Raw genomic sequence first — 15,753 nt, forward strand, 5'->3', positions numbered from 1 at the left:
ATGGACTGAAAGCACTGCTCTCTATCCATCCATATACATGGGCACTGTTCTACGCTCTACAATCTTTGGGCGTCACTTTGCTCGTAACAGGGTGAAAGAAGGAATGCGCCTGGCGTCTGCAGGGGATGGGCTAGCACGGCCTGTTTTTGTTTACACACGTCCAACTTATACCAACGATCAGATGCTGCTAACTGAGGTTAGTCGCGTTGATCATCTTGTGTGTGTGTGTCTGAGATGACGATATCCAATATAATTAATTACTGTTATGGCCCATTACCGATGTCGATATGATCTCATTCTGTATTAAAACATTATAATAATTTTGTCCAATCTGAAAAATACATGTAACAGGGTGTCTGCACTGCAGGCTTTTATATTTTATACCTTTTTTATATTTAATATTCTGAGCTTGTAGATCTGTTCAAGCTGTTACTTTGGGCTTGTTTATCTGTAAAGACAGACCGATTAATCGGACCGATGAATTAATCGGTCTGATTGATCGAATCGATGCCGATTAAGTAAAAACAACTAGAATCGGCCAATACCAATGTGTTTGCCGATTAATCTCCCATCACTAATATGTATGTACTGTATATGCACAGGCTTCAGATGTCAAGCAACGAAGATATGCCATAAACCTAAGGGCATGTAGACCACGGCCATCTTGCCATTAAGTTAATGGCAGGGTGGCAACTAGCCACAATTTGCCATTGACAATCCATACATCCAAACGTAAAAGATCTATCTAATCTGATTGTACAGCTGTACAAAAAGCTTGAATTATTCTCTTTCCATCTGCAAAACTTGTGTTTGTTTCATAAAAATCCACTGTAGATGACATTATGAGCTACTTTCTGTCAATAAATTCCTTGCAGATGATTATTTTTGAGTGTTGAAGTGCTAGTGCTAGTGTTGAAGTGCTCGAAAGTGCTAGGGAAGGGAAGGGACAGGAATCACTTTCTTAGATTTTAACAAAAATAATTTGGTCCTTTGTGATGGGCGCATTGCTATAGTACAATTTGCTCATAGTCTTCTGGTTTCAGAGCTTTCTGCTCTATTTCAGTGTATTTCTGGGCAGAAAATAAACATTTGGCACCACTCATTACTGTAGCTACATATGTGTACAATTTCTGCAACGTGACGTAGGCATATGTATTATGTAATTAATTTGGTTCATATAGAATTGTTTCAGGGGGCGTTGTTTCCCTTTCCCTGCTCTTTCATTGCTGAAGAGTAGAGAGACAGGCCCTGCTGCCTGTCTCTCTACCGCCACTGAGCGAGTAGACCGGCTCACTTCTGTGTTTACGTGGTTCTTTTCGTCTCGAAACAGACATTTCTCTGACAAAAGCGCACACACACACACACACACAGCTCCCAGCACCATGTAGAGCATGTGTCCCCCAGCAGATCAACACAGCAGTCTTGCTCGGCGAGAGAGCTCACAGCACGGCAAAAGTAAATTTGTCCCTGGCTACTATTATCTCTGGGGGCTTGTTTGTAAACAATTTATATGTTTTAGGGGTAACGTTGTGGAAGCTGTATTCTTTTTACACCTGCAACGGCTAGTTTAAAATGTTGTCTTCACAATTCGCATTGTCGAAGTGGTCAGCTTTTTGTGGCGTTGAAACAATATGCACAGTCCACTCTGCCCCGCCTCCCCTCACAATTTATTTTCATTTCGCATAAGGTCTAGTTGAATCCATTGGTAATTTTTCAGTGAATCAATTATGCAAGCTCATTTTTCCACAATGTTTTATTGCTCAAATAGAATAGTATAGGCCAAAACGGTGATGGCTTCTGTCAAATAAGACCAAAAAGATAGTAGGATAGTAGACATTGAAGATATACATTTACATTGAAATGATAGATTTAGGCGACATGATAAAATGTATGTGTTCTTATATTGTAGACAGACCTGGTTTCCACCATTGGTGAGAGTGTTGCTCTTGGAGCTGCAGGTGTCATCTTCTGGGGAGACTCTACCTATGCGAGCAGTAATGTAAGTGCAATCCATATCCATCTTATTTCATGCAATATTCTATATAGCCTTGAGTTTAGTTGGTTAATACTTATTCCATCTGTCCCCAGGCCAGCTGCTCCAGCCTGAACCAATATCTACGGGGACCGCTGGGTCGGTACCTCCTCAACGTGTCCACAGCAGCAGAACAGTGTAGTCAGAAGCTGTGTAGTTTCCATGGACGCTGTTTGCGTAAAGTTTCAGACAGTGATGTGTTCCTGCATCTCAGTCCATTGACCTATAGCATCTCAAGCCAGGGTGGCCGGTTGAAGGTTGCAGGGAAGCTTGGTCATGCAGAGGTGGCTGTATTCCGCACACACTTCCAGTGCCAATGCTATACTGGATACAGAGGTGAGGGTTGTGCTCAGAAAGAAAAAGGGAAGAACAGAGCCTCCTCTACTATGGGCATTTGGCCCTTCAGCCTCATACTCCCACTAGGACTTCTTATCCTCCTACACTGAGGAAACTAAGACTTACAAGCATTGGTTGCTCTGTGCTTTTTGCCAACGGCTGATTCGGTCTGGCTTATTAGCCAGGCTAGCTCTGTGCCACTGCTAGCTAAGAGCTGACCATTACCTCCACATGAAGGTTTGAACCATTCAAGGACACTTTTCGGGATTCAAATGTTGTATTCTAGGATTTTATATACCCAGAAACAGCTTATAGCAAGTTGAAAGTACAGTGCATTTTTAACACATCAAGGAAGAAAAGTGTAAGACACGTATAGTTAATTTATAGATATCCAGATAAAAAATACACTATACAGATTGTGGGTGCATCTAAACAAAAAGTATTCTACAACCACATGCTCACTCCAAAATTATGTTAGCCACTGTGCAGAATGACCATTTCAACGTTGTTGAAACCTTTTGAGCTCTTATCAGTTATCACTCTACGTTTGTGCCTACAGTTATGACGGATTTGGAGATTTTACACAGTCTTCAATTTTTCTGGAATCTTGATGCACTGAAATCACATGACTGGACCTGCCTGTTTCAGTTTGTAATTGTGCCTTAAATAGACCTTTTCATATATGACAACGTCATAAACATTCTAAATGTGTCAAATTTTATTACATGTTCCAGTGTTTGTGAATATCAATAGCTGAACTTGGACCCAAGCTCTTCTGTAGTCAATTCCATTGACGGGGACTATAGGGCTATTTTGTTTCTCACTTAATAATCAATACTTTTATTACTTTATTTATCTTCCAAGTACTGTTTATCTCAACCTTCTCAACAAGACATTGAATTAAAGGAGGAAGGTATTATACTGAACACCTATATGTTAAATCTTTAATAATTTAAAACAAACTACCATACTTTAAACAAAGAAATTGTTTAATTCAGATTTTAATTACTTTCACTACAGCCAAACCAATCAACTGTTGGGCTTCTGTCATTATGTAATATTCATATTTGAATATGAGCTTTTTCTGGAATGAACAAAACAAGACGCTCCAGTGACACCATGTTGTTCCTAAATGGCAATATTGTAGCTCAATGTTGTATTGATTTATATGCTACAGTGGTGCATTTATTTTGTATTTATTGATCCAGTATTTGTTCAGTTTGAGAACCTGTATTCGTTATTAGCAGGCTGGAAATTGACAGGAGCAAGTTGTGATGCTGATAAACTTGTGGAGAAAGAACATAGAAGTGGAGGAAATACTAGATGTCACAGCTTTTAAATGTTTATTACCCACACCGGATGCTGGGTTTGTACTGGTACAGTACTCTTTCTGAAAACTGTTCTAAATTAATCTTAATTCTGCACTTTATTATGCAATTGGGGAGAATATGGTTTTGTGAAAACACTTCCATCAAACGGTATACTATCTTAATGAATGCCTGAGCCTGTGTGCATTAGACCTGATCTATTTCATGTCATGTTGCATTAATACCATTATTGTATTGCTTTGTCCCTCTTTAAATCACCATCAAAGCCTCATGCTACTGTAGAATGCAACGTCTTACTGTTGTCTCACTGTGAATGTCCAAAGAAATGTGTCCTCTTCTTAGAGCTCTATACCCCTGTGGCCTTGTCCCTTATTAGTGCCATAGTAAGAATGGGATTTTTAATATGTTACTATTTCAACAATCTCTGTAATGTACTTTCCTTTAAAATTGCTTAGGGAAAAACTGAAAAATACCGCCTTCTAACTTGGATTGGACTAACATTTTCATGGCTACCATGTCTATTTTTCTTGGACTTGTTTTGAATTTTCAGGCTGACTGACTGATTTTTTTATATACCTCTAAATCTGACCAAAGATACAGTTTAAGAACAAGTCCAAAGATAAAGATAAAACCACAACTGTACGATTCAAGGTGACTATTTGTCTCTGGTGAAATTGTCCTACGTTTGTACTGTTTGCTTGTGATCATTTTATATTAATTTGAATGCCAGTTAGTTATTAGTGTTTATTTGAGTATACAGTAGATGGCATGCTACAGAATGTTTCTTGGGAAAGTAAAAAACAAAGTTATATAGTAAAGATCATATGCATTTTTGATTCCGTGTTATTTCTTTTTCCTTTTTAGTTTGATTTTCAATACATAATATCTTGTTTACTGCAGCCAAAAAGGATGAATATGTAGAATCATTTAAAATAGAGGTTATGCGAAACTATGCGCATGCATAAAGTGAGTGGCAAATCAAGTGGCAAAGTGAGTTCAACGTTTAATCCGATAGTACTTTTCTGTTAGGATGTATTGGCTCATTTGGCTGTCAGCCTGTCAAGGCCAAAAAAAATGTTTTTGCCACTCAGTAGGCGTTCCCGCATAACTTCCGGGTATGATGATGATGTCATACACATACAGTAAACCCTCTATAGTCTATAACCTACAGTACATTTTAAAACTGCTTCATTATGGTGACAGTCAGTCAGTACTGTTCAGGAGGCATTTTACAATTGCACAGATGACCAATTTAGCTTTTTTCTTTTAGAGAAAAGGTTGTTGCTCCATCTAGTGGTTAAAATCAACCTTTGGTGCACATTAACAGTTCCAGTAAATAATTAATAAATGTCAGTATTACTATTTCGTACACTGAAAGCATTTTCTAATCATTAATCATGTTTTAACATTTGGGCCAATTTAACACCGAAATGCCCACTCTAACTTGGTGCCCACCTTGGTTTGTCTTGACTCTTGATGCCAAATTCTTAAAATGCTATCGTCTCCAAAGAGTAAATTAATGTTCATGTCTTGTATCAAAGAACGTTTATTTTTCTACATTTTAATTTCAATAAAATACAAACCTGAATTTTATTTCCCTGTGCTGTCATATCTTCTAGTCAGGTTTGAAAGCCCAGTAGACCTACATCTGATTTCACAACCTGAAAAATCGCATACGGAATAATTTGATAATATGGGCAATCTTGTTATATACAAGTCCACTCTGACCTTAAACTTCTTTCTAAAGAAAATATATATATATCTAAATAAAATAAAACCTGGTGTATGGAATGTTTCAGTAAAAGATTATCAAGGCGATGTACTTAATATAATATGTATTTAATATAAAACAAATAATGAACAATAATATGAATACTGAATATCATATTAAACTGCATGTATGCATGTTGCAATTTTCCATTTTTATTTGTAAGGTCCAGGGTACAATGTTATACAAATGTTAGCATTTGATGTATATCTGCAGACTGCAGTACCTTGGCTTTGGTATGTCAAAATGTGGTATGTTTAATTATACTGTTTTAATTGAATTAAAACAGTAGAAAAACAAACAGTATAAAACAAAAACAAATTTGAATAGCATATTACATCCACCGTCTGACTTTAATAAATACTTGAGAAGGAATACATTTATTTGTGTAATCTGGTCCCAACAAACCAGGCACAGATTTGCTGTTTTCTTGCATAAACATCAAATGGCGGGACGGCTGTCACTGTCTTTGGCACAAAGTAACCACAGTATACCGCTAATCAACTTACAACTACATACTCTATATAGTATATGTATATGTATATGTATATGTATACGTATGTCTTACGCCATCATTGAGAGCTAGTCATACGTATACTATATACATAATCAGTAAAAATAAAATAGCAAATTGTGCCTGATCTGCTAGGACCAGAGTACGTGGTGTGTATAGGTATGACTAGCTCTTAATGATGACGTAAGAAATATGGTCATTTGTGTAATCTGGTCCCAGCAAACCAGGCACAGATTTGCTGTTTTCTTGCATAAACATCAAATGGCGGGACAGCTGTCACGGTTTTTGGCGCAAAGTAACCACAGTATACCGCTAATCAACTTACAACTACACACTCTATATAGTATATGTATATGTATACGTATGTCTTACGTCATCATTTACAGCTAGTCATACGTATACTATATACATAATCAGTAAAAAATTGAATAGCAAATTGTGCCTGATCTGCTGGGACCAGAGTACGTGTTGTGTATATGTATGACTAGCTTTCAATGATGACGTAAGAAATATGGTCATTTGTGTAATCTGGTTCCAGCAAACCAGGCACAGATTTGCTGTTTTCTTGCATAAACATCAAATGGCGGGACGGCTGTTACGGTTTTTGGCACAAAGTAACCACAGTATACCGCTAATCAACTTACAGCTACACACTCTATATAGTATATGTATACATATGTCTTACGTCATCATTTAGAGCTAGTCATACGTATACTATATACATAATCAGTAAAAAATAAAATAGCAAATTGTGCCTGATCTGCTGGGACCAGAGTACGTGGTGTGTGTATATGTATGACTAGCTCTCAATGATGACGTAAGAAATATGGTCATTTGTGTAATGTGTCACGGTTTTTGGCGCAAAGTAACCACAGTATACCGCTAATCAACTTACAACTACATACTCTATATAGTATATCAGACAGATCAGGCACAATTTGCTATTGTATAACTGCTCTCAATGATGACGTAAGTAATACAACATTATGTTTCTGGGGTGTATAAAAGTAACGAAAGTGTCAAAAAGTTAACTATAAATGTTAACGTTAGTGTAGTGTGCAAAATTAAGTATATCTAAGTATATAATTATATATGTGTCACGGGGCAGCCCATGCCCTATACACACACACACACACACACTGATTAAGGACATTGCACGCACACACACACCACACAGACTGTGGGTAGTGGGGCAGACAGGTCCTATCATTAATGTCAATACTGTTGATGTATGCATTTACAGGATGTACAAATGAAATGATACACACAGGGAAAACATTCAGTTTATTAACCTGTGTGTTTATTGTAACCTCAGTATTTGTGTGGCCTCTCCAGTGCTGGCACTTTAAGAGGGGGAAGGTGCCAAGTACTGGTGAGGAGTAGGGGTGTTCCACAATGTCATTTATCAAAGTATGTCTATTATCTGGGGAAATGAATGTAACCCCATATGATGTTAATCTAAAATAGAACATCTAGGTATGGGGTTACTGATTCAGGTTCAGCTGATAACTGGGAGCTTGTAGATAAGCTGGGTATATTTAATTGCTTCTCTGTGGGTGGTAGGATCCTCTCCTATAAAGGGGAGACTGCAGGCAGAGCTAGTCAGTTAGGCTCGGGCAGGCATCATGCTGACACACCCGTGAGAGAGCTGCTATGGCCCATGTCCTGGGCATAGCCTAGTGCAGTTTGTTATTTTTCCCTTTTCCTTCGTTGAGCGTTAAGTATTTTTGAGTTCTTTATTTTGTATTTTGGCCAGTATTATTTTTGTTGTTTGATTTTTTCCGTTGAGAATATCTGCACTGGAGCTGGAGTTTAGAGTAATAAAAACCATCAAAAAGCATCGCTGACTGTTTTTGGAGCCTTGGCCCTCGGGCAACTTTACAATATGCAAAAACTAAGTTAAAATTTCTAGAGAGAAGATATATACCTTCAGAGGGTACCACTGATCTAAGAACCACTGAGCAGGTCAGACCGTACAGCGTGGAGTTAACGGACAGACATACTGCACAAGACGGATATACTGCACTGAGGACTGTTGGAGACACAAAGATCTAGATCATTGGACACCTCCGCACTGAAGCCTGTTGGAGACACACAGATCTAGATCAGTAGGACACCTCCACACCGAGACCTGTTGGAGACACAAAGATCTAGAAAGAGACAAACATAGTCTCAGCCATCTCAACACGCCTTGGCATCACTATCCACAGAGAAAAGACGGACATACTGAACCGAGGACTGTTGGAGACACAAAGATCTAGATCATTGGACACCTCCGCACTGAAGCCTGTTGGAGACACACAGATCTAGATCAGTAGGACACCTCCACACCGAGACCTGTTGGAGACACAAAGATCTAGAAAGAGACAAACATAGTCTCAGCCATCTCAACACGCCTTGGCCTCACTATCCACAGAGAAAAGACGGACATAATGCACCAAGGACTGTTGGAGACACAAAGATCTAGATCATTGGACACGTCCGCACTGAAGCCTGTTGTAGACACACAGATCTAGATCAATAGGACACCTCCACACCGAGACCTGTTGGAGACACAAAGATCTAGAAAGAGAAGATATATATTTTCAGACGGGGCAACTGATCTAAAGAACTGCCCTACAGAAGAACTGATAGGAACCACTGATCTAAAAGTCATACATATACAGAAAAACAATGGAACTATCTACAGATATAGGCTACCTTCAAATAAAAGGATTAAGAAGAACCCCGTAATTAACATCTCAGAATTAAGTTCATTATCAGTTGGAAGTCGTGAAAGTTGGAAAATCTTAGGACAAGTAATTACTAAAAGTGAAGTACGTACATTTACTAACGGAGTTAGCCCTGGAACATGACTGCCATGATGATTATCATGACAGTCATGCAGAAACTTTGCCCTGTTTTTTGCGCTCGCTGCATTTACAAGATTTCCGTATATATAAACATTCAGATTTCAAATATAAAGTACTCACAAAGTGTCCCACGGGTGTTAGTTAGTAGCAGCGCCAGCGATTAGAATTGCTGCGTCCCGCGTTGTTTAATAAAAAGCATTTTTGTCCGAGCTCCCCGGCTACTTTTTTCAAACGGGTTCGTTTGGGAAATCCACAGTTGCACACCGGGAGCGCACTCACCTATTAGTCTGTATTGGCAGGGCGGTCAGCGTACCTATATCGAACACACCGAGTGCCACCCTCCTCCCGACCGATAGGGGCGCGTAGTTGAAAGCCAATGGCAAAATAACACCTTGGATAAAAATGCTTTTTATGAAACAACGCGGGATGCAGAAATTCTAATCGCTGGAGCTGCAACACCCGTGGGACAAATTGTGAGTACTTTATATTTGAAATCTGAATGTTTATATATACGGAAATCTTGTAAATGCAGCGAGCGCAAAAAACAGGGTGAAGTTTCTTCATGACTCTCGTATGAATACGAGAGTCATGAACCATGGCTATAACGGAGTATACTTCTTCTTTCGGATTTCAGACAGTACAGCAACAATTAAGGTAGTAGGATTTAATGAAGAATCAGAAAAGTATTTTAATAATACTAGGTGTTTATATGCATAAAGTAGGTAGGTAACAAATAGTTACACCTAATGATTATACAATTAAAAACGTTCCTTCACAAAGATACTGAGATTTAACAGTTTACAGCGGTCGAAAGTACTTGCGCGCTCTGCTTGCGCACTAGTTGGCCATTTATGGCCTACTAGTGTGCAACAAGCAAGTATGCACTCGACAGAGTGCAGTTCTAGTTTTTTTTAAAATATTTTTCAAGGTACAAGGAACGTTGCATATGCAGACAGATTCATGTACGGAGGATTGTACAGGGTGCACTTTGATAAGCCAATCGCAGCACGGGACGCAGAGCATCTTGCAAAGCCGATCGTTCGTGTCCTGAGGAATGATGTTATGTTAGCAGTAAACTGTAAACACCGCTGCTAAAAGCGCTCTTAACAGCAGTTACACGTAACCTTAACAGCTACGACCAACGTTGTCTCGATTCAAGCTCTGCTGCTTAAATTGATGATTAGTAGCGACTTGGATTTTCACTGTTCAAAATGAGCAACTAACGTTAGCAAGTGAGAGAAGACATAAATGATGATGCAGCTGGAACCCTCTCATCACTGAATAAGCCGCGTAACCCAACCCGTCTTGGTATGTTTTCTCTAATGTGTCATCTTTAATCGACTGACTGCTGCTGTCAGTTTACCTCGTATATGGTATAGTTTGTTTCGCAGAGGATCCGTGGTAGGAATAATAACACTACCCTGAGGTTACAGTTACACGTGTGTGTGTGTGTGTGTGTGTGTGTGTGTGTGTGTGTGTGTGTGTGTGTTTGTGTGTGTGTGCGGGGGAGAGAGAGAATCATGTGTGCACTTTAGTCCCTATGTTAAAATATTCTTATTTATTTGACCAGTCATCAAAGTTCCAAAATACTATTAGAAGAGGATGTTCTGTCAATGTTCTATTCAAAGAGAGAATAGAAGTGCAATAGTCAGTACATCTCAGTGGACACTGGACAACAAATGGTCTTGACGATGTGGACATCAGTGTGGCCATGATTACTTGTATAATATGTGAGTTAATTTGATACACTTTCAATGTACTCTCTCTACCATTGTCTTTCAGATCATACATCTTGCTGAAATGAATTTCTTGCGTAATCGTAACCTTGTGGTTTTGGGCCTGGTGTTGTTGGCCACTGTTCTGTTGTACCTGCTTCTGCCATCCATTCGTCAGGGCAGCATGGAGCCTTCTCTTGATGTTCAAAGAATAGGGTTGGTTCCTGCGTCACCTCCTCCCCCACCAACCATAAACGTGACTGTACGCACAGGGCAGCTACCTGGAGACCCCCCACTGTTCTTCCGAGAAGCTCTACCTGTTGATGGAGCTGGTAGGCAAATATTGCCAAGGTGAGCTGACTCAATGGGTCAATTATTATTTTATTATGGAAAAATAAATGTGTGTCAGGCTACTGCTGGTTGTGAAACATTGTTTTAGGATTTTCTCTTTCTCTCAATAATTCTTTACCTTCCTCATTTTCTCCCAATTTTGTAATTCTGCCAATTTCCACTTTCCCTTGAGTGTTGTTGGTGCTCGTGACCACTTCTGGTTGGTTTGCTAGGGAGATTGAAGACATTGACAAGCATGTGTCCCCTCCGATACAAGTTAAGTCCTAGCTGCTTCATTTTACCTGAGAGTGAGGTACAGTCAGAAGGATGTAAGCCAGGCATGAGGAAGAAACTGTCTTCCCAATTCAGGTTTTCACTGAACAGGCACCCTGACCAAACTGTAGGAGTCGCTAGTGCAGTGACAGAGACCATCCTCTCCGCCCGTCTTCCCTCCTATGAACACACGGCCAATCATGTTCATTGGAAGCACCACAAGATTCAAATCCAGAGACTGTGTCCGAAATCATTCAGTCACTTATTACCCCGTACTCCCTATATAGGGAGTTCTATATGGGGGGGACTATAGTGAACTGAATTCAGATTATTTTGTGCAATGCTGGATAGGGTTTGCTTTCGGTTGTATCTTACTTGTCACCATTCATTGTAGGATAAGATGCACTATATAGACTCAATAGGGAAATATTTTGGAGGAGGAAAAAAAACATTGTTTATTTTTCTGCAGACTACAAGTGGTCCTTCTGCACGGCCAAGCCTTCTCATCGAAAACTTGGGAAGACCTAGGCACACTTGCATTATTGGCAACTAATGGATACCAGGCCTTGGCAATGGACCTGCCAGGTAGAGATTATATCTAACATATCAGCACTGGCTGAGCAGTTTCTTATGTGTGCATATAAATTATACATCATTTAGACGTTTGACATTTGATTGCTCTTTGTGTTCACATTTTCACACAATATCACAAGGTTCAAGGTTGTACTTTATTGTTACATCTTGTGTACAGGTACATAAGAGTATGATACTGTCTGTAAGGGTAACATAACTTTACTTATTTAGGTATTTTGACCTTCCTACTGGTAGCCACCTTGAGTGTAATAATTGAGAAGCCAGATGAAACAATATTGTAATAGAAATATATGATAGGTTTTATTTGATCTTCAGAGAGCTGAAGTAGTAAGTAAGTACTAGCCTTTGGGAACCGGGCCATGTGGCCAATAGGGCAGGAGTCTATATCATGTTTCTGTAGCGTGAGGTGGCTTGTACATCCCTCAGCCATGATGTACAAGTACATCCCCTGGATATGATGCTAGTAAAGTCGCAGGGACTTAAAGGGCCAACCAGATCTTATTTTAATTATGTTTGGGAGTCAAGAAACACTTTCCTGGGGGCTTTATGTGGGTAATATGTGAGGTGGGCTGTTTTACTGAGACGACATACTGTAGTCCAGGAAGGAAGTGAGACCAGTGTCCATGACATCAGACACTAGTAGTAAATAGCTAAAAACACATATTACAAACACATAAAAAAAAACCACGGAAAGTGTTTCTTGTCTCCCAAACACAATTAAAATAAGATCTGGTTGCAAAAGGGCTGAAGTGGTCCTTTAACTAGTTAACTATCCAATCCTGATGCTGAGTACCTGGAAGGTATTGGGTCCCTTTTTTCAATAGTCTTTGGTATGACCCAGCTGCGGTATTGTCCCCAACCTTCCAATGTCAGCGCACAAGGCCTAACCACAAGGCCACTGAGCTGGTTAGAGAGCTCAAGTAACTCTCCATCCAATAAATATCATATTACTCAGCTTCATTAACTATTTGCGCTCCAACAGAAATATCCAGTGTGTGTTATGTGGCTTACCATAGTGATTAGGATCTCACAGTATGATCACGATAACTTATTATTTTATGGACTCTGCAATGTAAGTCAAAATGGAGACAATTTTGGATTATCACCTAATACGTTCTATGTACCCATTACACATTTTGCCTTAATACCTGAAATGTTTAAGGATTGGAAAAGATTATAAACATAGGGTGTCAACTTCCAAAAGCAAGTCTGATACGGTAGTACCCATTTCTCAATCACATTATTAACACTGTGGCAACATTTACGCTATAAACAGTACGCAGTAACACCATTACAATACCTTTTTTGTATCTTGTTCTATCTTGGAGGATTTGGGCAGTCGCCTGACTCGGATGCCTTGAAGACGGATCAGAATCGTGTGGATCTTCTCCGGAGGTTCATGGAAGCGCTTGGTGTTAGAACAGCTGTGCTTTTGAGCCCTTCGATGAGTGGACACTACTCCATACCCTTCCTGATGAAGCACAGTATTCAGTTGCATGGATTTATTCCCATAGCTCCTGTTGGAACGCGAAGTTACACTCCACAGCAGTATCAGAATATTCAGGTGAGCGATGGTTTGGCTATATAATGTTCAGGTTTATTTGATATTTTTATTTTAAATCAAACAAACATTATACTGTACATAGGTTTTATACATTACACTTTTACAAATATGAACAGAAAGTAGTACAAAGGACAGGTTTACACAAATCCATAAAGGGAACACAAATGTGTTCCATTTCTTTAATAATACTGGTGGTATTGTATTTATACATACACATGCTCACGTTTAACCGATTAATAACTATGCTAAAAAGGAGTAGCAAAGCATCATAACTTATGTAATCTAGTTCAATATATAATAATTGGCTAAATTGACCCTCATTTAAAAACTGAGTACATGATTAGAGAAAAGACAGAAGCTGAATTCAAACCTAATAAAAACAGTTGTGTAGATAGTAGGAAGACTGATTGCAATGAAAGTTTATTTGTCCTAAATAAGGACATTATTTGCCACAGAAGGTGCTTACATAAAAGAAACACTTAAGAAATACAAAATTATACAGAATTAACCACTTTCAACCTGGTGTCCCAATTTTTTGGGACTGCGCATTAGTCCGACATCTCGTTAGTCTGAATACGTGGCCGATTAAGACTCACCCCATGGCTTCCGCGTGTGGTTATGTTTAGGGTTAGGATTTGGTTTTGGGATAGGGGTAGTAATGGGTCGGACAGATGAGCGGTCGGAACAATGATACTTTACCCTATTTTTGGCAGGTCAGGCTCTACAAGCTCATAACACATGACACGTGAGCTTGTAGTTGTTATTTTCTACAAATTGTGAATAGGCTAAACTGGCATAACAAATTCACTAACTGGATAGTTTGCACCCCACAAGCAATCTGATGTAATGCAATGTACTGTATAAGTGTATACTGTATATGCATATTTTGTTAAACTTTTTACTCATTTGTCTTAAAGCTCTTTACATTGTGGTCTCTCTGCTTCTTGCTCTTTCCATTGTAGACTCCCACTCTGATTGTATTTGGAGCGCTGGACACAAATCTGGGCGCCCAGTCCCACAAGAACCTTATGCAAATTCCACATCACTCAGTTCTGAAGCTAGATGGAGCTCGCCATGCATGCTATATGGACAAAACCAGAGAGTTTCACCAAGGGCTACTTGACTTTCTTAGCAAATTGCAGTGAAATATGGAGGGGAAACTGTTTCGTGAAATTTCATTGTTAGTTTGTTACAGACTTAGGAACATTATTCTTGTCACCCGGAACAAAGAACATTAACATTAGTGTAGTTTCAGGGGAATGACAACAACATGATACACATTGTCGCTTTGGCGTGGAAACCTCATTATGTCCAAAACTGTTACTTTTCTGGAAAGGGAAATTTGTTCCAGTGGATCTAATGTTTAGTCTTAAGCCATTTTAATTGTTTGAGTATGAGTATTTATAAAATCCACTGACAGACTTGACCACTTTCTCACTCACTCACTCACTCACTCACTCACTCTCTCTCTCTCACACACACACACACACACACACACACACACACACACACACACACACACACACACAGAATAGAAGATCTGCAAAGCGTTGTAGATAGCTATTTTTGCGTGACTGTAGTATAATGAAGTAAGGTATTCATTTATGGGGAAAAAAACACAAAGTTTGAATATGGAGATACAAGGTTTCTGCCTGACAGCAACGACATGTTAGTAAACGTGATTATGGTGCACATTGTAGTCGGGCCATAATTCATAATGTCAAGTTCACCTTTTATTTCCAGTTATATGTAAGAAGAAAAAGGAATATGGGACTAGTTCTGGGACTAGTAGTTTGATCTCAGCCTGTCATAGCATAGGATTTGCTTCAGACTTTTAATAGTAATTTCATGTGTTTCATGTGTCCCTTTGCATGTTAAACATGGAATGTCTGTGTTCCATTGTTACCATTTCTGTCGGTGAAATATCCTCCTGAAAGTATGCAAACATAGCAGTTTTTAAAGTTTTTAAGTTCACATCTCATTAACTTTGCATTTGACTAATGGATTTGTATATTTATTATAATCTGGTAACCATTCCAGCTCAAAACAGACCTGTACTGGACCTCACTAAAGCTGATCTAATATAGAATAATTTACCTGCTGAATGTTCTTAATAAAAAAATAAAAAAGGTCCGTGCTGAGATGATTAAATTAACTATTTATTTAAATTGTAAAGTTGTATGTAATATATTTGCAGTAGTTTTGTTTGGACAATCGTGTATAAAAACAACATTACTGTATAAATGAGAGATGAATAACATGCATTACAATAAAAATATATAAAGCTATAGTGTTGGATGTATTCTGATTGATTTCCCCCAATCCATGATTTCAACATGTCTCACTCTCACGCCAACTCATCCACAATGCAAAAGTCATGCTCTTCCTATGAGATATTGCGTGGCATCGCCTAAATGCCACTTGTTTTTCAGTGGGATATTCCACTG

At 38.9% G+C, this 15,753-nt stretch overlaps 2 protein-coding genes across 3 annotated transcripts; both read left to right on the plus strand.

Annotated features, from left to right (window-relative positions):
* The first annotated feature begins 6 nt into the window (after nt 1–6).
* Nucleotides 7–5,278, plus strand: hyal2b (hyaluronidase 2b). Its single transcript, XM_083771002.1, has 3 exons — nt 7–196; nt 1,910–1,999; nt 2,089–5,278. Exons 1-3 carry the CDS (start codon nt 38–40, stop codon nt 2,476–2,478), a joined length of 639 nt encoding a protein of 212 aa, XP_083627128.1. The 5' UTR covers nt 7–37; the 3' UTR covers nt 2,479–5,278.
* A 4,537-nt stretch (nt 5,279–9,815) lies between these two features.
* On the plus strand, nt 9,816–15,586 carry abhd14a (abhydrolase domain containing 14A). Of its 2 annotated transcripts, none has more exons than XM_083770986.1 (5): nt 9,816–10,138; nt 10,613–10,896; nt 11,618–11,733; nt 13,071–13,306; nt 14,269–15,586. In XM_083770986.1, exons 2-5 carry the CDS (start codon nt 10,631–10,633, stop codon nt 14,449–14,451), a joined length of 801 nt encoding a protein of 266 aa, XP_083627112.1. In that variant the 5' UTR covers nt 9,816–10,138; nt 10,613–10,630; the 3' UTR covers nt 14,452–15,586. The 2 variants fall into 2 exon arrangements, with proteins under 2 accessions (XP_083627112.1, XP_083627113.1); XM_083770987.1 differs by lacking the exon at nt 9,816–10,138 and adding an exon at nt 10,431–10,560 and having other exon boundaries at nt 10,724–10,896.
* Nucleotides 15,587–15,753: the final 167 nt, after the last annotated feature.

This window comes from Protomyctophum parallelum (genome assembly GCF_964188405.1).
Source record: "Protomyctophum parallelum genome assembly, chromosome: 8".
Lineage (NCBI taxonomy): Eukaryota > Metazoa > Chordata > Actinopteri > Myctophiformes > Myctophidae > Protomyctophum > Protomyctophum parallelum.